The sequence below is a fragment of the Sinocyclocheilus grahami genome, unplaced genomic scaffold (assembly GCF_001515645.1).
Source record: "Sinocyclocheilus grahami isolate Dianchi unplaced genomic scaffold, SAMN03320097.WGS_v1.1 scaffold47.1, whole genome shotgun sequence".
NCBI classification, from domain to species: domain Eukaryota; kingdom Metazoa; phylum Chordata; class Actinopteri; order Cypriniformes; family Cyprinidae; genus Sinocyclocheilus; species Sinocyclocheilus grahami.
Window position 1 is genome coordinate 2749392 of NW_015505226.1, and position 22586 is coordinate 2771977.

Consider the following 22586-nt stretch of genomic DNA (forward strand, 5'->3'; position numbering starts at 1 on the left):
ACAGTGTTGTAAATACAACTTAACCACCGATTTCTAGTCGTGTCCTCTTTTGGAAGGCCAAACAAACTAGGCTTGCGGCAACCACACGTGGCGACCCCGGGCTGGACTCTGCTTCGTCCATGGTGAAAGCCGATCTGGCGATCCACAGCCACAGCGTGAAGTTGATGTATTTCCTCAGCGACCAGCACGGATCAGCTCTAGGCATGACGAAGCGGATATCGTCCTCTTTTGGAAGGCCAAACAAAGTAGTTTCATTTTCACAACGAAACACACAGCACCTTCACGACATGGCAGCGGCGGCAACAACAATACTACAGTGAGAATAAAAGTTACGCCTTCTTTCTTTGCGTGAACATTTGGGCGGCGTTATGCAGATCTTCCCACATCCTGATGTAGACATGTGGGGGTGTGTTAGAACGAGCCGTTTTATAAAGAATATCTCTTTGGAATTGAGACTTTAGTCTTGGCAACTTTACAGATCTTCTTTATGCACCAAGATCTTGTAACTTAGTAAGGAAAAATTGAAATCGCATCATACGACCCCTTTAATGCTACAATGTAATCCTCTTGAATATACCAAATATTGAGTTGTATTGTTTCTACTTTAATTTGTAGCAGATAAATATAAATATTATATCAAAATTTGAGATGCATAGTGCAAAAATAAACACATAAAAAAATAAAAAAAAAAACACTGCAACGTTACACCTCCTCCAACTGGTGTTCTTTATTCAGTGCAGCATTTTCTTGAAGTTGAAGGAACACTGTGATGTGGGCCATTAACTGAGGCTTTAAGAGGGCCATTGAAAATGACCTGGCCTGATCTCCAAATGAAAGATAAATATGCTGCAGTGTGGACATCTGTCATAGGGATGTGGGCGGAGGCTGACAGACTCAGAGTACTAAATCATTTCCACACTAAACTCTGGGTATGATTCTCTTTGTGACCATGCTTATACAACGTGTTTTTCACCACGAAAGGTGAAAGGTTTTTAGTGTAGAATGCACTCTATAAACATGAATTGCACAAGATGTACAAATGTAGTCACTGGGGAATGGTCTTTTTTGGCAATTTGGGTTTTTCATCAAGTGCAGCAGGAGGTCAGCTTGTTTCCAGCACACATAAAACGCTGTCTCCCATGAGGCGCTGCTTGGATCCTAGTGTAGCAGGCCATGCACCACTGACATGGAAATTCAAAGACTGGGATTAACTCTATAGACTTCAACAGACCCACCAGTACATTATTTTCCTGATGAGAAACCAAATGAGGAATGTTAACATGAAAGACAGAAAAAAATCCTGCTATAGCATGAGGAATGTTTCCATAATGAGAGAAAATGTCACTGTCAACTACATGATCAGCACTGTGGTGTAAATGCACTTTAAATGGGTCTATCTATGGCACTTGATTGAAAAGGACAGAAAAAAATAAACAAATTAACTAACAAATTAGTTGTTTTCATTATTACAGTGAGTGCGACATTATGTGGGATGTAACATTTTCACATAGAAGTCTGTAGTCTTAATTACTGGAAATAAATTTAAATGTATTCATATTTATTTTAAATGCAATTAAACACACCATCTTGCATTCTGTCTTAATTATATCATATGCAGATGACTTTAAAAATAACAACATTTCATTAAGTATCATGTAATGCACATTTCACAGTTCCATCACCAACTTCCAACTTTATTAGTATCAAACCACTGCTACAAAATTACATCAAACATGATGAAAATGAACTTGCATACGTGCTATACACAATGTAAGCTTTAAAGTAATTAAAGTATATGATTCTTTTTTTTTTTCTTGACAAATATCAATATATATCAATGCCACTTAAAGCCATATATGTCATTCCAGTGATCTAGAGCCTAAAATATACAACTATATCCCTGGTGGCTAAAGTATCTCCATACATATGTAAGTAAAGATGACCATTTCAAATTTCTCATCACAGAAATTTCAGCTTCAAGAGTTGAGGAAATAAAAGTACAGCCATCCCAATATGGTTACAATGTTCATTTTACTTAGTCACCAAATTGAACAAAACAAAATAAAAGGTACCGAAATCAAATGAACATGTATATACAAAAAGTAACCAAAGCTCACCAAATGTTTTCAAAAAGCATTAGTTTAAATTTGGATTGTTCTGGCGGGTGTTCTCTGTGCTCAATTACTCAGTAGCAGACGGGTGGTTTCACTGGTGGACTTATTCCACTTCACAAAATAACTGCTTAAGATATGAACGGTGCCAACACAAATAGCCCATGCCATTCAAAACAGCTAGCAACAATTACCAGGCCAACCAACATCTAATGAGACATAACGGTGAATAAAACAGAATGGTGTGTTTTTATAAAACCCTGGACTTGCGTTTTAAATTGATCCCTTGCTTTTCACGTTAAACATTTCTCCTGATGAGACACAATCGGCGGTTTCAAACAGAGCTCAGCGAAAGACGGCTCTGCTAAAACCTTAGCATTATCAGAACCACTGCATCAGTGCTTGGCTAACTTATTTTCCAGCTCAGTGAAAATAATGAGCGAGAGGGCTGACAAACACTTCATGGCGAGGAAAAAAAAAAAAAAGCTTTAGAATTCACTCATTTTCGTTTTGGCAGCTACTTTATTATCCAGACAAATATTTTGCCAATGAACGTTCCTACCGGCTAAGTACAGTCATGGCGGCCGCTTCATTTGTCATCAGTTTCGTATCATTTGAAGGTTTAACACAATGGCCGCAAACCAAATGGGCTTCGCGAAGGATTATAGGTTTTTGTTCTTTACGGTGCTCCATGGAGTCAATTAGAATACAGCAAAACTGCAATTACTGGCAAGCGTTCTGAAAAGGACAGAGGTTTATGTAGATTACCGTCAGCCCTGCCAGAGTGCTGCTGGGAGAGTGAGGGCTCACAGCTGGTTAATGCAGCACCCTCCAGCACTCCACAAAATCATCCTCCAGAAACTGACAAAGGCACAGGAAGAATTTTATTAACTGCCAGGTCAGAAGAATCACCTCCCCTGACCGCACACACAGCACTCTCAAACCGACTTTCAAAAGAGTCTGGCCAAGACAGAGATGGAGCTGACAGGTTTTTAATCATTGAAATACTGCCTACCACCTTCATTCTGTCTTGCCAGCAGCTTCGCTCGAGATAGGAGATGAAGTATCTTAAATGTTTGGGTTTTTTGGACCATACACGGGTGGGTTACACATCCAAAATATTTTTTATACCGATATGTGCTCATAGGATTTTAAAAAGTACCGAAATTGCTGCCTCATACCACACGACGTGTACTCTGGGAACGTGTTGGAACCCAAGGGGTCTCCTCGGGCCACAACATACCATGCTGCTTGCAGTAATTTGAACCCATTCGAAAATAGCACCGGACTATCGGGTTTTCATGACCACCGGCACCACACAAGTTCCGTTTACCTGTCACGACTCTGTGAATTAGTGCTTGGCTGACGGGAGAAATTTCGAAACTCGTCATTGAATATTAATGCATGTCCAGGAATGTGATTATCAAGTCATTAGATGCTCAGAGTGAAAATTTGCATCACGTTTGTCTGTTATTTACAGACTCTTTTGAAAGGCTGTAACTTTCAGGAGAATTATGCATGCATGAATGCTCTTGTCTGCTTTTTTATCTTGATATCCACTTATGCAGTTTTAATGATGCTTTAATGAGCTCTTTGTTAACGTTTCATTCACAATATTTATTAAAAGAGCATGTGCTACTTATATCTCTACAGAACTCAAAATGGGTAGACATTTAAAAAAAAAAATTGCCCCTTTCATTAGCTTTTAGTTTGGACTGAAAGCCAGAAATACTGCACAACACTGATTTGTCTGGTTTGCATGGCAAATGCTTATGAGGCTTAGACATGGCATTTGACACGGAATGGCAACAGATCATATCAATTAATAGTTTTAAAGGCACATTTTATACAGTACTTGCTTCTAGAGTTGACTCAAAATGTTATTTCACGTTGAAATGAAATGCAGCGTATTTAACTGTCAAAGTGATTGGTGTTAATCTGCGATTATGGAGGTTTGTGGTAATGATAAGCAAGTGCAATGTTACTTTTTACATCACAATGGCGAGAGCCAGGCCTTCACAGCGATGAATATTTAAACATCCCTTGGTTTGATCTTTGAGGCATTCAGGTCAGTAATATGCAAAGGGACATATAGGTAAAATCTATATGATTCTGTGATTGATTCTTCAAACTAAAATCTCATGTCAGAATATATCTGTTGTAAGTGTGAAATATTCCGACTCTTCTTGTCAGTGAAAATGTATTTTGTGCAAGAAATAATACACAAAAAGAATGTAAACTTGTCACACGTTAACCAAATAGCCTAAATATAGTCCATAGGAAAGGACCCAGTATTGCACACTGAGCAGAAATTATTCTGTGATGATTTTCACATAGAAAGAACATTTCATCGTAGCTCAACAGACAGGCCAAGTGATGTTCAGTAGTGTGGAACACATCTCATTAAGTCAAAGCAGCCTCGAAACTGGTTTTGTTCTCAAATTATCGATTTATGGTAAGTGGCCACCTTAACATACATATTAATTTGACATGCAGCACATTTATAATTTCTGCACATCTTAGTATACAACAAGTGTGTGGGAACTAGGGTAGAGGTTAAACTAAACCTACACACTGGTTCTATAAGATAAAATGAATTCTACTTTCTTCGAATATACACACACGTGACTCGTTTTCTATTATACCGTATGACTGGTTCACACCCTCTGAGTTAAAAGTAGATTATTTGATTACAAACGGTTCTTTTTTCCAACTTCTACTCGCTTGACAAGAATCAACAACAGTTGTGGCATCTAAAATGAAAGACAACATTGTAAACTATGCCATACTGCATACGTATTTTGAAATAATATTCATTCACATGTTTGGATCCACACTTGAAAGTTTCATATTGTCCCCACAAGGGAAGTGCATATTCTTTTTTTCTGCTTCCCTATTCAAACCTATTTCACACTGACAGAAGCAAAGCAGGTAATATGTTAATACATTATAAAAATCTTGTTCAAATTATTACAACCATAAAACATAAAAAAAGACAATAATTAGTTGAATGATAAGTTCCATTAGTCACTGTTCATAATTTCGTCATTTAATCAAAGTGCACATCAAATATTTCCCTCCACTTTTTACTTTGGATTGGCCTGTTACATTATTTTGCATGCTGACAACTAAAGAAAGTCTTTTATGCGCTATTTTTATCTCTTATTTAATATAACATCAAATGCAACACAGGCATTTTCACTATTCATTTTTTATATTAGAGCTCTTATTTTAAAGACCCCCAGGGCAGAAAGGACAGCTCTATAACTCTGCTTTGCAGTTTTACAACCTTTTGACCACTGCATGAGGCTCATTTTAATTTTACAATTAGGCTCACAAATAGTTTCACAAGAGGCAAATTTATTGCATACGTTTACATATTTTAATCTCGAGTGCAATCTAGGAGGATGTTTTCCTGCAGTAAAACAACTAATTCATGTATTTCTAGAATAACTAGAAAGGTTTATGATCGTACTCTGCATAATTCAGTTAAATGCAATTGGGGTCTATAGCCCAGAGGTCTAAACCATTGAGGTATGGCTGTAGTTTTGGTCCAGAAAATGAATAATCATATTTCACTGTCAGTGGAAAAACCATGTACATTAGAGTATTAAACTAAAGCTGCTCTTCAATCGTTCACTTCGCCTTTGAATCACTTTTGATATAAATTTCAATATCTCTCCCTTTGTGAAATCTTAAACATTGTTTCTTGGTTCACTGGATTTAAATGAGCTCGGCAAAAAACACATTATTTAAACACCTTGCCCATTTTATGGGTATGAGAATGATGTATCAGCACGGAGAACAAGGTGGCACACTAGGGCATCTTTCCTTTTTCAACAAAGATACTAATGTCACACACCCTCTCTTTTCCAAAGTGTGCTTTTGGCTAATTTGTGAGCATTCGAAGGGGACAATGTGTGCTGATTCACAAAGTGGAAAATCAGAAAAGAAAAGAACAGAAAATAAGACAAGAGAAAGAAAACCAACCCTCTAAAACCATATGTATTTACATGATGACAAACACCACAGAAGAAAATTACCATCCCAACATAAGCAATGCTGATTAAAATCCCTCGCTGCTTTCCAAACACACTGTACCAGATTGGATCCAGCCATCAGCAATGTCAAAGCATCTGTAAATGCTCAAAAGGGTTCTTTACAGTCATTGTGTATGGCCATCCCCAGGGCTAGTAAACGCTGACGAGAGAAGAGAGAGCCAGGATCAGGTACCGGCAGGCCAGCAGGACTTCAGCGCCTCCTGTACTTCCATACGGAGCGGTGTTGGGTGCTGTAAACAACAGAGCAGAGACACACGCTGATTAGCAGATTCTCTCTCCCTGCTGGCAGCGAGTCATAGTTTCAGTCAAGCAGTACCCGAGTCATAGTTTCAGTCAAGCAGTACCTCCTCCCTTTTCATATGAGCGAAGCTCACGCTGCCTGCCTTCACGCTCTCAAATCAAGACTCACAACGAGCTTGCATGCAGGAAGGAGGCCTTTCAATAAGACGCCTTGTTTTAAACCCATGCTGGGTACTTAAAAATAAGAGGGCGTAGCAATTCATCTTAAAGATATGTTACTTTCTCGCCTTTTACCTTTGAACCTGCTAGAACACATCAAATCTCTTTCATCCATAATGAAAAATATATATTTAAAAATATGCAAAAACTTGCTGTTCTGGGTGGTTGCCAGTATTGGCACATTTCTATGTGGTTGCTAGCGTGTTCTGGGTGGTTGCCAAGGAGTTGCTATGCAGCTGTTAATATGTTATGAGCACATTGCTATGTCCTTTGCTAGGGTGTTCTGGATGGTCACCGGGGGCACTGCTATGCAGTTGCTGAGGAACTGAGGAACTTTGAATGATTCTTAATACACTGCTACAGTATGTGGTTGCAAGGGTGTTGCTATGAAGTTGCTAGGGTGGTTCTGGGTGGTTGCCAAGAGTTGCTATGCAGCTGTTGAGATGTTATGAGCACATTTTTTTGGGTGTTTGGATATCACCAAGGTACTTTTAAAGATTCTTACCACATTGCTATGCCATTGCAAGGGTGTTCTGGATGGTTGCCAAGGAGTTACTATGCAGCAGCTAAAGGATGGAATAAACTACACGCCTTTTAAAATCTGAACAGAATTTAAAACACTAGGCATCATACACTTGCCTTTGCCTTTGTAAGTAGTTACAGAGGAAAAACTGGCCAGCACACACTAAACGACTTAAGATCATACACTACCAGACTTTAAAATCATACACTATGTGAAATCTGCCAACTCAAATCTGCAGACTGGCTCTGATTTTTGGCAACTAGCATCACCTTCTCCAGACTGTAAACCGGAACAAAAATCTGTTCTAGCCATAAGATGCTCTGAGTTCTTATTAGCATATTGCTATGTAGTTGCAAAGTGCACTGAGTGGTTCTTTGCATGTTGCTGTGCGGTTGCTCAGTGGTCGATAGTCAAAAAAGTATTATTCACGTCCATAGCATGGTAGGAGGCAAAATTTAATCTCCAAGCATGAGCAATAGTAATAGTGATGCTTGCCATAGCAAACTCCAGTGATAAGCCTGTGCTGATGCTAGGCATGCTCATATTTTCTCAGCCAACACAGATCTCAGAGGCTGAAAGCCTTCAGGTCTGTCCCTGAAGCAAAACAACTTGACTGTAGTACTCAGGAGAGGTGCTTCAGAACAGGTGTAAGAGTGTATAGGCATTCATCTTCATGAGAGTTTTTGTTTCACATCTCTGTTAATGACAGACACTGGCCTACCTAATGAGATTAGTACATCACACACACACAAACACACACTCACACACTCAGGAGATTATGTGTCCTGGCTGGTATACTGACGTTCTTTTACATCCAGCAAATTTTTGTTATGCGCGTTATTTGCGAATACATGTGATGACAGTATCTAATGGAGTCATTATGATATGGATTCATTTGTTTGAACTGTTTTCCCGCATTGAAAACCACAATAAGACTGAATCATGGCATCAAATAGCACATCTGACAGTAATAAGTATGTTTGTGCATGGAAGATTGATAAAATAATTGCTTTGTGACAAGTCCTCTCACGAATTGCAAAAAATGGGAGCTCAAAGATCACATGAAAAGCCGCGCATCCATTTTCGCTTCCATTCCAGCTTTTATGGCTTTAAATTACCAGTGCTGCTTAAAAATCTTTATACCAAAAAATTACAGCCACCTGCAATGGGAAGCCCGGAATATCAGAAATGGGTATATGAGATAGAAAATGATGCAAATTGTGATGATGCATGCAAGATGCATGGTCAGGCCGGGGTGGAAATGAGGAGAGCAAACTGCCCTGTACATTGCGGCTTCATTCTGCCTCCATCCAAAGCACCGGATAATGACACAGTTTTTGCTAGGCAGAGAGAGTGGAGCTGGTAACCATGGAAACAGCTCACATCCTGCATTGGCCCCTTTGCCAGAGCCACAGAGTGTGTGCACAACGCTACCAATGGAACAGAATCATTTAGGCTATAGGCACCTGCTGCAGTATCTAACTATAAGCACTCTTTCGTCAAAAAACAAACAACGCCATATGGCCTGTGAATGGTAAAAGGACGAAACGCTTTGTCCCTACAGTATATTTCTTTCCAGTGCCCCATCAGACTAATAGCTACTGGAATGTCGGCGATGATTCAGGGTCATGCCAGAAACATCCTATCATCTGGCACTATAGAAGCAATTACGGAAAGCACCAATATTACCTGCCTGGCTGTGTTGTGTGAGTTAGGGAGCTGTTTAATATCCCACTGCGTCTAAATCAGTCTGTTGTTGTGACGGTGCAGGTTGTTACTGCACTTGCCATTTTAATTAACTCAACCCCTCCCCATCCAGACAGTGGCTGCCTTGTGATTACACTGCTTTAAATTTAAAGTGTGTAAATACAGTGAGAAAAGAGGTTATTGCACTGGCTTTTGCAACAACATGGCGGTCCCACAGACATATGATTGAAGTTAGTTCAGGTATTAGGAATGCCATGACATTTCGCATTTAAAAACAAATCGTCGGATTAACCACTTAAAGATGGCATATCTTGAGATGCAAGAGCATACATTTCCTCATTAAGTTCGGATCAGGGAGTAATCAGTCATGTGCATCTAAATCATGGTTATGCACTCTATCTAAAGCACGCAAAACCTTCAATTTGTATGATTATGAAGAGGACACGTATTATAATTCTGCATAATGATCGCTGAGGAACAGCTTAAGGCCACAGACAGAAGTTTCCGCGCAGCCTATATATAAGTACAAGACTCCAATTAAAGCAAATGAGAGCTCTCCCTCTGTTCTACTTTGTGTATTTGTTTTGGTTGATTTAGTTAACAGCTTAAGTTTTTTAATGCATTATGTTGTTGGTGTGACAGAATAAAAAGAGGGGCTGCCACCCTATAACCAGCTGCTAGTTCGAGTCCCACCATTCCTTTTAACTGACACAAGACCCATCGTTAAGCTACCTAATCCTTCCATTCAATGCTCTCCCTCTTTGTTCAGCTCTTATGCTATGATAAAACAAGTTACAGTTATAATAAGACTATTTCCACAGTTTCCATTTTTATTGTATTACTATAAAATGGATAGTTTTGGTTCTAATTAGTCAATTCCTGAATTGAATTTGAGGAACTAGTACAACTGTTTTCAACACTGATAATAAAAAAATGTTTCTTGAGCACCAAATCAGCATAGAGTGATTTCTGAAGATCATGTGACACTGAAGACACCAGTAATGCTGCTGAAAATTTAGCTTTGCCATCACAGGAATAGATTAGAAATGATAAAACAGAAAACAGTCTTTTATTCTTTAATAATATTTCACAATATTACTGCTTTCACTGTATTTTTGATTTTGAACATTAGAGCAGAAATGTAAAGAAATTAACAACCCCAATAAGTCAAATTATTAACAAAAAAGGGAAGGTTTATCAAGACAAACTTTCAATATCAGCTTGACAATCTTATTTGAAAGTTTGAAAAAAGTTGAACATGACTTTATAAGGTTTTATAGGGTGATAAACATTTAATTTCCCAAAATGCCATTACATTGAATTTCTTTGAATTGCCATTTAGTAAATTCCACTTTCTGACATTTCAATTGAAATTCCACTTCAACTTCCTGTGAGGCGTGTTCAATTCTTTCAAATTTGATCTCATGAAAGGGAGGCTATTTTTAAATTCTGAATTTTGCTGAATGACCCTTAGTAAAATTAATGTTGGCTCATTATCTAATAAAATAAAACATATTCAATATACAGTCAACTGTTTTAAATTCATACTGTTGTGCAAATTCAGAATCATTTCTCCCTAAAACACATGTAGTACAGCAGTGGCAAACGAAACAGCAGTTTACATAATTAACTGAAAGCAATCATCTCAATGGCGCTTATGTGAGTGTGGCCGTATCTCCAGGTAATCTGCACAGACGACGGCTGGCTGCAGCCCTTCTCCCTGGAGGCTAGTCTTCTCTGGCTTCGAGAGAAGGGTTCAATGTCCTTGACCATCAATCAGTGGCCTATTGTTCCCAATACTGCCTCCAGAGAAAGCCTCACCACGCGGGCCTAAGCTTCTGCCGAGTCCTTGGCAAACTGGCGTAAATCCCACATCTCCAATCTTGGATTTGACAAATATTCCCTTTAAGTCCTCTTTCAGTGTTTCTGCTCTCCATATGATAAACTACCTAATTCCCTGCCTCATAATAGAACAAACATGAAAAACGTTTTGTTTTCCTCGGCTTGCTTTCGCACAAACATCCGGCCAGTTGGTATCATTATTGCACCGCATGTACTTGGTGGTTTGAAAACTTCGCTTGCAGTACTTTCCTTATCTTAAATCTGCAACTAAACAGCATCAGAATGAAAGTTTTATATACTCATTAGGGCTGTCAGTTTAACACATTCATTTAGCCCAGTTAAGCAGACCATTATGAGTATGGCCCTGTTCACACCGCTCTTGCTTTTTCAGCAAATACTGATAAATGTGATTGTATCATGCCAATACGCCTTTATATAATCTGATTAATTAATTTGAATATTGTGCAATTTGATTTTAAAAAATAATTGTCTCGGACCTACGGTACCCGGGAGCTGACATGTATGGTTCACTTAGTTTTGTCATGACCACGACATAACTCATGGGAACGTGATAATATGTCGCGGTCACAAGATATTAATTTGAGGGAATGTCATATTAACTCGTGGGAACATGATATTATGTCGTGGCCAAAAGATCATTTTCTCAAGGTAACGACATCCTTATGTCGTGGCCTCGAGATGCTATGTTGAGGGAACGTCATCCATTTCTCGTTTAATGCGTAAACAAACCTGTGTGACCATAGCAACCCGGGATTATCAGAGATGGATTCATTAATATTTTATTTTGAATTAAGAAATTATTATATTATTTATTATAGAAATTATTACATTATTAAATTATTATATTAACCATAGGGTATAATCCGAATATATATATATATAACCATATAAAGTGCATAATATAAAATCTAAAAACATTTTTATCCATCCTACAGTCTTGTAAGTCCATTAACTGATCGTCTTATTCCCATAATATTTGTATATTATTATTAGCCTATTATTATTGGTTATATTTTTATATTCGTTTATATTCATTTTTTCCCTTCATTTCGATCTCTTAACGTTCTGAATACTTTTGTAAATAATAGCCTACTGTAAGTTATCTACATGCCAATAAAGCTTTGATTTTGCAGACTGGAATTTTTGCTGGAATGCAGTTTAAATTTAATATATATTTCATTTTATTTCGGCTAATTAATAGACCATAATTATAAATACTATAGTGTTTCCTTGAGGAATTAATCATTCACGTAGTTTCATTTGTAAATGAAAACACAACACGCTCATTTATCATCACACATGGGCATATATACAATCATAAAGTCAAAACTTTATTGGCATAATTCATAATTGTCAGGCGTTTATTTGCAAAATATATGGTAGGCAAGCAAATGGCAGCATAATTATACAAAACATTAACTAGGTAAAGCGATACACAAATTGAAAGGGGAAATAAGCATATATAACAATAAATATAAAAATATAGCCCTAATAAGTTATGTAATAATATACAATATTACATATACAATAATATACAAATATTAAATTAAATGTTTAATGTTAATAAAAATGTTTTATCAATTTTTGATAATCCCGGGTTGCTATGGTCACACAGGTTAGTTTAAGCATTAAACTCGTGGCCACGAGAAAAATATGTGGTTCCCTCAACATAAGAAGTCGTGGCCACGAGAAATGGATGTCATTCCCTCAACATAGCATCTCGAGGCCACAACATAACATAAGCATGTCGTTACCTCGACAAAATGATCAAAATGACCACGACTTAATATCACGTTCTCATGAGTTAATATGACGTTCCCTCACATTAATATCTCGTGGCCACGACATATTATCACGTTCCCATGAGTTATTAAGACATTCCCTCAAATGAATATCTCGTGGCCACGACAAAACTAAGTGAACCGAACATGTCAGCTCCCGGGCACCGTACGGACCTGCTAAAAACATCTGTTTTGGTTCTGATTATCATATTTATTGTGCTGAAATCATGCGTTTTAAACCATATGAGTTTAAACTTCTGATATACGGTTTTCTGGGTGCACACATCCAAAGCACACGGACAGAAAGCGGCATCACAATACGTGAGTACTAAACTAAGTTCTCATTCACACACAAGTTTACGTTAAAAACACACGAGTTACGAAAACAGTCAATTATGTCTGTTAAGGTAAACTACTGGGAAATAAATCGCATGTTTATTTTAGATCTGTGTGGCAGCAGCAATATACAGTAAATAAATAAAAAAAATCCACTGCTCTGTTGTCTCCTCTGAGGCTGGGACTCTAAATAGTGTTCTGTGCTCGTCTGTGCAGCCAAAGACAGAACAGTTAGCATGTTTTGCTCAAACTTTCGCCATGGCATTAGAACTGGTACACCGTTGTCGCTTGCAAAATCAAATGACGGTGCCTTGAGTGGAAGTTTACAGATTAAGGGGCGGTAATATTTTAATGAGATCCCTTTGCTACGTCACCAAGGGAGTGAAATCAGACGCGATCGTTTTCTTAGACGCTTGCAGAAAAAGGCTTACCAAAACAAAGTTACTGGGTTAATCTTTTTCAAGTTTCCTTGGTTGGTAGATGCACCGGGGACCTGATTATAGCACTTAAAACCTGGAAAAGTCAGATTTCCATGATATGTCACCTTTAAAGAAAGCAATAGAAAAAGTATAATGAAGTTCTTTCCTTATGCCTGAAATCAGAATACTGCAATGTAACAGTTTCAGAAAGAAAGATTTCATCATTTATTCATTAGGGCTGTCAATTTAACACATTAATTTAGTATAATTAAGCAGCACAGAATGAGTAAGAGGCTGTTCACACCGTTATTGAATTCAAAAACAGCTGGATGGAGCACAAACAAAATGGAACAGAACGCAGGGGTTTCGAGATATGTTTTTCTATATTGAATTACTTCAAACTTAACACAAACAAAGATGTCAGTGTGAATAACAAGACATGACATGATGGAAAAAGATGCCAGTCTGACTGATTTATGTGGACCTACAATTAAAAAAAATAGCACAGAGAGAATGTGCAAAAATGGATTGCTGTGGACTGTAGCCCATAGGCTAATGTTCAATCATACAGAAAAAAACAACTTCTAAATCACTTCTAAAGTAATGTAATGCCACCGCATAACCTTTATTTATGGGCTTTTCTCAGCAAACACTGATGCATTTATTTACTCCAATCATATTACTATGCAATTTGATTAATTAATCAGAATATCATGTAATTAATTTGTTTAAAAATGTTTATCTTCCTAATATTTATATACTGAATTATATATGGTACTTAAAGGGGTGGTTCCTTGCGATTTCCCTTTTTTAACGTTAGTTAGTGTGTAATGTTGCTGTTTGAGCATAAACGATATTTGCAAAGTTACAAAGCTGAAAATTCAATGCAAATGGCGATATCGTCTTTTAAAATTCTGGCAGTTTAATGCCTACAAAAACGGCTGGTAGGGACTACAACAAGTTACTTCCCGGGTTCGTGACGTAACAAACCCAGATAAACCCTGCCCTTGAGAAAAGGCAGCAAAGGGGGCGAGGCCATGCTGCGCTGCTTTAGAGAAGAGGAAGAGAAAACCAGAGGTGCACGTAAAAATCTATTCATATATGAATCGCGATTCTGTCTTCTAACGATTCTAATGGATTCACAAGTTTCAAAATCAATGTTCTAAAGCAGCGTTTCTCAATACTGTTCCTCGCTTTCCCCTGCTCTGCATCTCTCTCTCTCATACAGCTCAGCTCCAACAATGAACTGTTCCAATTATACACTAATTTTCACATAGCTATGAGAAGCGTTAAACATGGACGTGCGTGCAGTTGCCATACTGTATTAAAGCTTTAATCAGGATAAAACCGTATATTAAAAGCTAACATAAGCAGTAGCATTTACAAATAACAGCATATCTAAAAGTATGAGACAACAACAAACAAAAAACATAGGCCTACCATTAAAAGCTGTGCTTGCACAGGTTCTGCAATCTCGAGGCCACAACATAACATAAGCATGTCGTTACCTCGACAAAATGATCAAAATGACCACGACTTAATATCACGTTCTCATGAGTTAATATGACGTTCCCTCACATTAATATCTCGTGGCCACGACATATTATCACGTTCCCATGAGTTATTAAGACATTCCCTCAAATGAATATCTCGTGGCCACGACAAAACTAAGTGAACCGAACATGTCAGCTCCCGGGCACCGTACGGACCTGCTAAAAACATCTGTTTTGGTTCTGATTATCATATTTATTGTGCTGAAATCATGCGTTTTAAACCATATGAGTTTAAACTTCTGATATACGGTTTTCTGGGTGCACACATCCAAAGCACACGGACAGAAAGCGGCATCACAATACGTGAGTACTAAACTAAGTTCTCATTCACACACAAGTTTACGTTAAAAACACACGAGTTACGAAAACAGTCAATTATGTCTGTTAAGGTAAACTACTGGGAAATAAATCGCATGTTTATTTTAGATCTGTGTGGCAGCAGCAATATACAGTAAATAAATAAAAAAAATCCACTGCTCTGTTGTCTCCTCTGAGGCTGGGACTCTAAATAGTGTTCTGTGCTCGTCTGTGCAGCCAAAGACAGAACAGTTAGCATGTTTTGCTCAAACTTTCGCCATGGCATTAGAACTGGTACACCGTTGTCGCTTGCAAAATCAAATGACGGTGCCTTGAGTGGAAGTTTACAGATTAAGGGGCGGTAATATTTTAATGAGATCCCTTTGCTACGTCACCAAGGGAGTGAAATCAGACGCGATCGTTTTCTTAGACGCTTGCAGAAAAAGGCTTACCAAAACAAAGTTACTGGGTTAATCTTTTTCAAGTTTCCTTGGTTGGTAGATGCACCGGGGACCTGATTATAGCACTTAAAACCTGGAAAAGTCAGATTTCCATGATATGTCACCTTTAAAGAAAGCAATAGAAAAAGTATAATGAAGTTCTTTCCTTATGCCTGAAATCAGAATACTGCAATGTAACAGTTTCAGAAAGAAAGATTTCATCATTTATTCATTAGGGCTGTCAATTTAACACATTAATTTAGTATAATTAAGCAGCACAGAATGAGTAAGAGGCTGTTCACACCGTTATTGAATTCAAAAACAGCTGGATGGAGCACAAACAAAATGGAACAGAACGCAGGGGTTTCGAGATATGTTTTTCTATATTGAATTACTTCAAACTTAACACAAACAAAGATGTCAGTGTGAATAACAAGACATGACATGATGGAAAAAGATGCCAGTCTGACTGATTTATGTGGACCTACAATTAAAAAAAATAGCACAGAGAGAATGTGCAAAAATGGATTGCTGTGGACTGTAGCCCATAGGCTAATGTTCAATCATACAGAAAAAAACAACTTCTAAATCACTTCTAAAGTAATGTAATGCCACCGCATAACCTTTATTTATGGGCTTTTCTCAGCAAACACTGATGCATTTATTTACTCCAATCATATTACTATGCAATTTGATTAATTAATCAGAATATCATGTAATTAATTTGTTTAAAAATGTTTATCTTCCTAATATTTATATACTGAATTATATATGGTACTTAAAGGGGTGGTTCCTTGCGATTTCCCTTTTTTAACGTTAGTTAGTGTGTAATGTTGCTGTTTGAGCATAAACGATATTTGCAAAGTTACAAAGCTGAAAATTCAATGCAAATGGCGATATCGTCTTTTAAAATTCTGGCAGTTTAATGCCTACAAAAACGGCTGGTAGGGACTACAACAAGTTACTTCCCGGGTTCGTGACGTAACAAACCCAGATAAACCCTGCCCTTGAGAAAAGGCAGCAAAGGGGGCGAGGCCATGCTGCGCTGCTTTAGAGAAGAGGAAGAGAAAACCAGAGGTGCACGTAAAAATCTATTCATATATGAATCGCGATTCTGTCTTCTAACGATTCTAATGGATTCACAAGTTTCAAAATCAATGTTCTAAAGCAGCGTTTCTCAATACTGTTCCTCGCTTTCCCCTGCTCTGCATCTCTCTCTCTCATACAGCTCAGCTCCAACAATGAACTGTTCCAATTATACACTAATTTTCACATAGCTATGAGAAGCGTTAAACATGGACGCGCGTGCAGGTGCCGTACTGTATTAAAGCTTTAATCAGGATAAAACCGTATATTAAAAGCTAACATAAGCAGTAGCATTTACAAATAACAGCATATCTAAAAGTATGAGACAACAACAAACAAAAAAGTTAGCCCTACCATTAAAAGCCGTGCTTGCACAGGTTCTGCACGATCCTCTTCAATAATATCCTCTGCTTCTCAATCGGGCTCAAACTGATAAGCGATATTAACGACACTGTTGTTTACAATACAACTGGAGCACATGCCGCTGAGGTAAGGGGCGGGAAGTTTAGACGCGCTCTAGAGACGGTTGAGCCAATCACAACACACTGGGCTATCTAACCAATCAGAGCCCATCGCCTATTTCTGAGGGCGGAGCTTCATAAAAGCAGGAAATGATCAGCACGTTTTTCAGAGAAGGGACAGAGAGGTGTGGAATAAAGGTAAATTATGTGAAAAATAATGCGTTTAAAAAAAAAAACGAAGCATTAACACATGTTAAACTGCACCCCATAAACACAATCAAGCCTAGAAAAAAAACAGTGAACCACCCCTTTAAAAGAATTCCATGTCCATAAAACATGGCACTTTATTTTTTTTAAAGAAAGTGAAACAAAGAAACAGTAAAAACTGCACAAAGACTTTCTAACAAGGAGAATAAATGATTTAGTACACAAAACAAAAACTCAATGGAAAAATCGGAACAGCAATTGACAATACAAACACATGGTGAACAAGCTGCTACTATGAGTCAAAATTGAATAGCACTTGGAGACCGTCAAGTGTCTGTGTAACTGTCTGATCAGTTTTGAGTTAACCACCTTTCTACAACTTGGGGCAATGAAAAAGGTTGTTATTTTTGACACAAATGTTTATTATGTTTCTGCTGTGATAATGATAATGGGCTTGAAATCCCAGGAATGCATTATCATAAATAGAGCCTAACACTATGTGTGATGGTCTGATGAGATAAAAATGAGCTAAATTCTGATTCAGTGCTGAGTAAAAGCTCATTTCAATATTTTACACAGAAGGAGTTCACCTGACATGCTGGTATTGAATAAGACTCGACTGCGTCTCTGCCTGGCCTTGAGCTTCACCTGAACACCAACACAGCAGGAAATCTTTTTGATACAAGACTGCGGCAGATGACACAGCAACCACAAAAAGACATTTAATTTCACTTCCCTTATTATATACACTTTTCAGCACAGGTGGCACTTTCATACTGGACTTTCTTAAAAAGAGATATATTTTGTGTGATAACCATCTGCTCTCGACACTTTTTAAATTTCATGAAACATTCTTTCCCCTCAAAGCACGTTTCATCCTCAGCCTTGTCTGATCTGAGCGAGGAAGCGTGAAGTTATTGCCTGTAATTGACCCAATGTATCGATTGATTATTGCGCTGCATTTTAAACGCCACTATTTCCAGCACATAATTATGCCTACAGGGTTTTGATTAGATCGCAGTGTGCTAAAGACGTCACCAGGCACTTTGAGAATCCTCTGGAAAAACAAAAAGGAAACACATCTGCTGTGGAGTAAACATGGGAGATTTGGTGTCTTTGCCTCCTTCATCAACAAGCGTCCCATGGGTGGTGTAAATAATGAGTACCATGAATTGGAGCAGTAACACAAGGCTTCATTGCTGAATCAGCCAGTGCTGGTATAATCTGGCCATTTTTCCATTCTTCCCCCTCCTCATCATGTGAGACGACTAATGAAAAACTCTGCGCTGAAATGCAACTGTTTGATATTCCTTGTATTGCATTTTCTCTTTTAATGGGGGTAAATGACATATAACATGTCCATTAGCTTATCACCAGTTGTAACCACTTTTAATTTTATATCTGTAATTTTACATTTAATACATTTTATTTAATATTTCACAAGATTACGGTTTCAGTATTTTTTTCTGTTTTAGCCTTGGTCAGCATAAGAGAATTATTTTAAAAAACATTACAAAATCCTACCAACATCAAACCTTTAAACGGTAGTGTAAATATTTATTAACATTGAACAGCATATCACTGTACAGGACACTCTTGTCACTGCTTTACATTTCATCTACTCTTTTATATAAAGAATTTATTATTTTATACACTCTCAGAAATAAAGGTACAAAAGCTGTCACTGGGGTACACTTTTGTTCCTGTTAGGTTCTAATATGTACACTTTAAGTACTAATATGTACCTTTAGGGTAACAAAATGTACTCTTTAGGCAGGGATGGGCAGTATTTATGATACATGTATTTCAAATACGTATTTCAAATACAAAATAGTATTTTGTAATTTGTATTTGATAGGGTTGATGAAAATGGCTTCGTATTTTGTATTAAAATACTTTAGTGTTTTGTATTTTTGTAGTTTTAAAATACTGTAAAATACTTTGTAAAAAGTCTACATGATGACATCATAAAAATGCGGCCTCTGATGGGTGCCTACCTCGATGGTGCCTACTCAATAGGCTAGTTTGCCCAGACTTGTTGAGATCAGAACAGAAAATTGATGCATATGGAAGAAGTTGGTCAAGATAGCTAAGAAACGTGCAGGCTGCCAGTTTTCCATCAATTTTGCTATATTTTTTAACAGTTCATGTTAAGTTTGTGTTCGGCCTAGGCTAAATAGTTTACCAATTTACATAATGTTCTTAAAATTATTATACTGAGCAGCAGCCCCACAATTAACGTTAGCTTGCTACTTTCAGCCTATGTTAAGTTCGTCGGTTGTACACGAAAATAATAATAATACAGCGTTTCAGTGTTGTACAACATTACATTTTAATGCCACGATATTGGCAATATTGGCAGTAATGGTCTAAACTTGCGTGGAGCAGCAGCATTTACTGTGAGCCGCTCTGAGATGGCCGCATGTGAAAGAGCATAGCACATGGCAGCGTGTGTATTGTAAAACCGGTTTCACACCGCACCGCACATCGGCGTGAGTGTTAACGAAAGACGCCTGATACACCGCACGCTGCAGCAGTGCGCTTTTGTTTTTCTCCCCGGTATGCATGTTAACGAATGAGTGCTTTTACACCGGACGCTGCAGAAGCTCGGCAGCGGTTTTGGTGTCGAGTCTATTTTTTGCTGTGCTGCTCAGCAGCTTGAGCTTAAAGCGCCAGTGCAAGGTTAAAGGACAATTTGACAAAAAAATTGAGTTGACACAAAAAAGTATATATTGCACAGAATAAGCATATAATCGTAAAATCCTTTAGGGTTCTCAATTGCAGTCAGTTTCGTACCTTTGCCAGTACCCGGTCCATGAACTTCCGTCTGCTTGCCACCAGAGGTCACCCTTCCACTACTATGGACTCTTGCACCACACCACTGTTGCACTTCACCCGGACTACAGTTCCCATCATCCATTGCACTGATTACACACACACAGTTGATTGCACACAGCACTGATTGCACACAGCTGTCATCAATCACACCTTCCCTATATAACACTCACTCTGATCCCCATCAGAGCATGTGAGCGAAGCGGAGCGGTGTGACGCTCTGCTACGTTTTCTGCTCTATGGACGTGCGCGCCGCTCAGTCGCTCTAACCGCACAAGCAAGCGCTCCGTTAATATTCCACTCACGCTCAACGTGAACCAATTCCCGCTCAGATCCCGCTCCGACATAAAATTTCTCTGGTAGGCCTAATTGTTTACTGTTTGTAACGAAATTCTTGGATTATTGTCTAAAATTAAGCATGCTGATAAATAGCAATTATCATGTTTCAGAGCGCCCATCAAGCTGCCGAGTATTGTATAGCGTATATCACTCACCTAGCGATAGCAACTCTACGGAGCCCGTTAGTTTTCATAGCCTTACCTTAGTCTTGCCTAGTCTGTTTTCTCGTATCCTGATCTTTGCCTGTGTACCTCGCATTCCCCCTCTCGTCTTGCCCTATTCAGATACTGTTTGCCCTTGCCTGGACCTTTGCCTTACACTTGGAGTTACCCCTCTAGTCTCGCCCTGTTAATTCTGTTCGCCGTTTGTAGACCCACGCTAGCCCTAGGTATATTCTTATGTCTTGCCCTCTATATACCTGTTGCCACTATCTGACCCCTGCCTGTCTCTAACCATGTCTAATAATAAAGCTTTGCACTTGGATCCGCACGTCTCCCGTCTCGTCAGCCCCGTAACAGCAAGATCTCAATGAGCGCTTTTACATGCACGTTCTTAAGCCGATTATGCTTAAGCTGAAAACGCCCTTGGTCATATAAATGCGGTAACCCGTTTTCTTTTATCGGAGTAAGGTCATAAACGGCGTGAGCATAAACCGGTCGCAAAAGGTAGTTTTTTGCCTCTTACTCCGATTTCGCATGGCATGTAAATGCAATAACCCGCTTTCTTTCGGCTTATTGAAGTGCACATGTGTGATACGTGACAGGAACGCATCGTTAGTGCAGATTTAAGCGCATCTAGACCGAGCAAACGTCTTGCAGTAAAGAAAGAAGGAAATATATCACAAAAGCAGACTTTTTCATGACTCAGAAAATGATAAAAATGTGTTCTCATCTCGTGCAGCAGAAGTAGAAGTGGTTCAGTCACAATGCTGCGTTTATACCTGCATGAGAGGACAATATATGAGCTGTAAGTTTCCCGACATGTTGCAAGTTGACATGTTGCAAGCTTAATTTAACATCACAACTGACAAATGTATGGAATACTCGGAGTCAGGTATTGAAAATATTTTTTTTTTGACATCATTTCAGGGAAATAACCTGATTTATTAATGAAGTTATGTAAACGCAGCTTACTTGCGTTGTAAGTATACTGATGTGCATGTAAACAGGGAAAACTTTATTTTAAAGTTTTTAATGAGCTGATATTTGTGAGTTATCAGCTTACTGGTGTGCATGTAAACGTGCTCATTGACTGTCAAAAGGAGGGATTTGACATCTTTGGAGCAGTATCCCCAGTATCCCCAAGCACCTTTTTTTGTGAGGTTTAACATGATCATCCCATCCTCAGCTCCAGTAGAGCATTTATTTTCCTTTGCTGGACTGATCAACCGGCCCCATCGACGATTCCTTAATGCTACACTTTTTGAAAAACTTGTGCTTAAAGGCATCAGTAGCTAAAGAGACCTCTGCAATGTAGTCCACAGGCTACACACACACACACTCACTCAATACACTCCCTCACACACACACACACACAAAAACTTACTTTCTCACCCACATTCACACATAAGTTTGAATGTTTCTATTAGAACGTTTCAAATGTTTTGGAATACCTGCTCTGTAGTATTCTCTTTTGGATTATAAGTAGATGTTCTTACTACACTATTAATGTGTATGTGTCCAACTTGTTGCTATGAATTCAGGTGCCATCAGTCGTCTTCTTATGAATGACTTGTTTGTCATTAAATCAGTGTTGATGATGCAAAGTAGGCCCTTCGTTACCAAACACCAAGTAACTAAATTAGGATACAATTATGAGTCATTCGCAAACCTTCATCTGGGAGATCACAGGGATATGTGAATATTTGATCTGTTAACTGATTGCATGTCAGATTTATTGCATGACTCAAACACTGTTTACTTAATCATCTGAGTCAGTGTAATGGTGAAGGGATAGATCAAATAGGCCAATTGATGGAAGGTTTGCGAAGAAATTTCATGCTCCCTTGTAAAAGTATTTTTTAGTATTTTTAAAATACAAAAATACAGTCGTTTATTTTGATACATGGTCTGGCTGCTGTATTTTGTAGTTTATTTTGATACACTTAA

At 38.2% G+C, this 22586-nt stretch overlaps 1 protein-coding gene across 3 annotated transcripts in view; it reads right to left on the reverse strand.

The window, feature by feature from the left end:
* Positions 1-1681: 1681 nt before the first annotated feature.
* Positions 1682-22586, reverse strand: part of LOC107582736 (neuronal growth regulator 1-like) — a 144258-nt gene continuing 123353 nt past the window's right edge. For all 3 annotated transcript variants that reach the window (XM_016268693.1, XM_016268694.1, XM_016268695.1), the window contains one exon: positions 1682-6402. In XM_016268693.1, the coding sequence (XP_016124179.1) occupies positions 6302-6402 (101 nt within the window). In that variant the 3' untranslated portion in view covers positions 1682-6301. The remainder of the gene's footprint in view (positions 6403-22586) is intronic.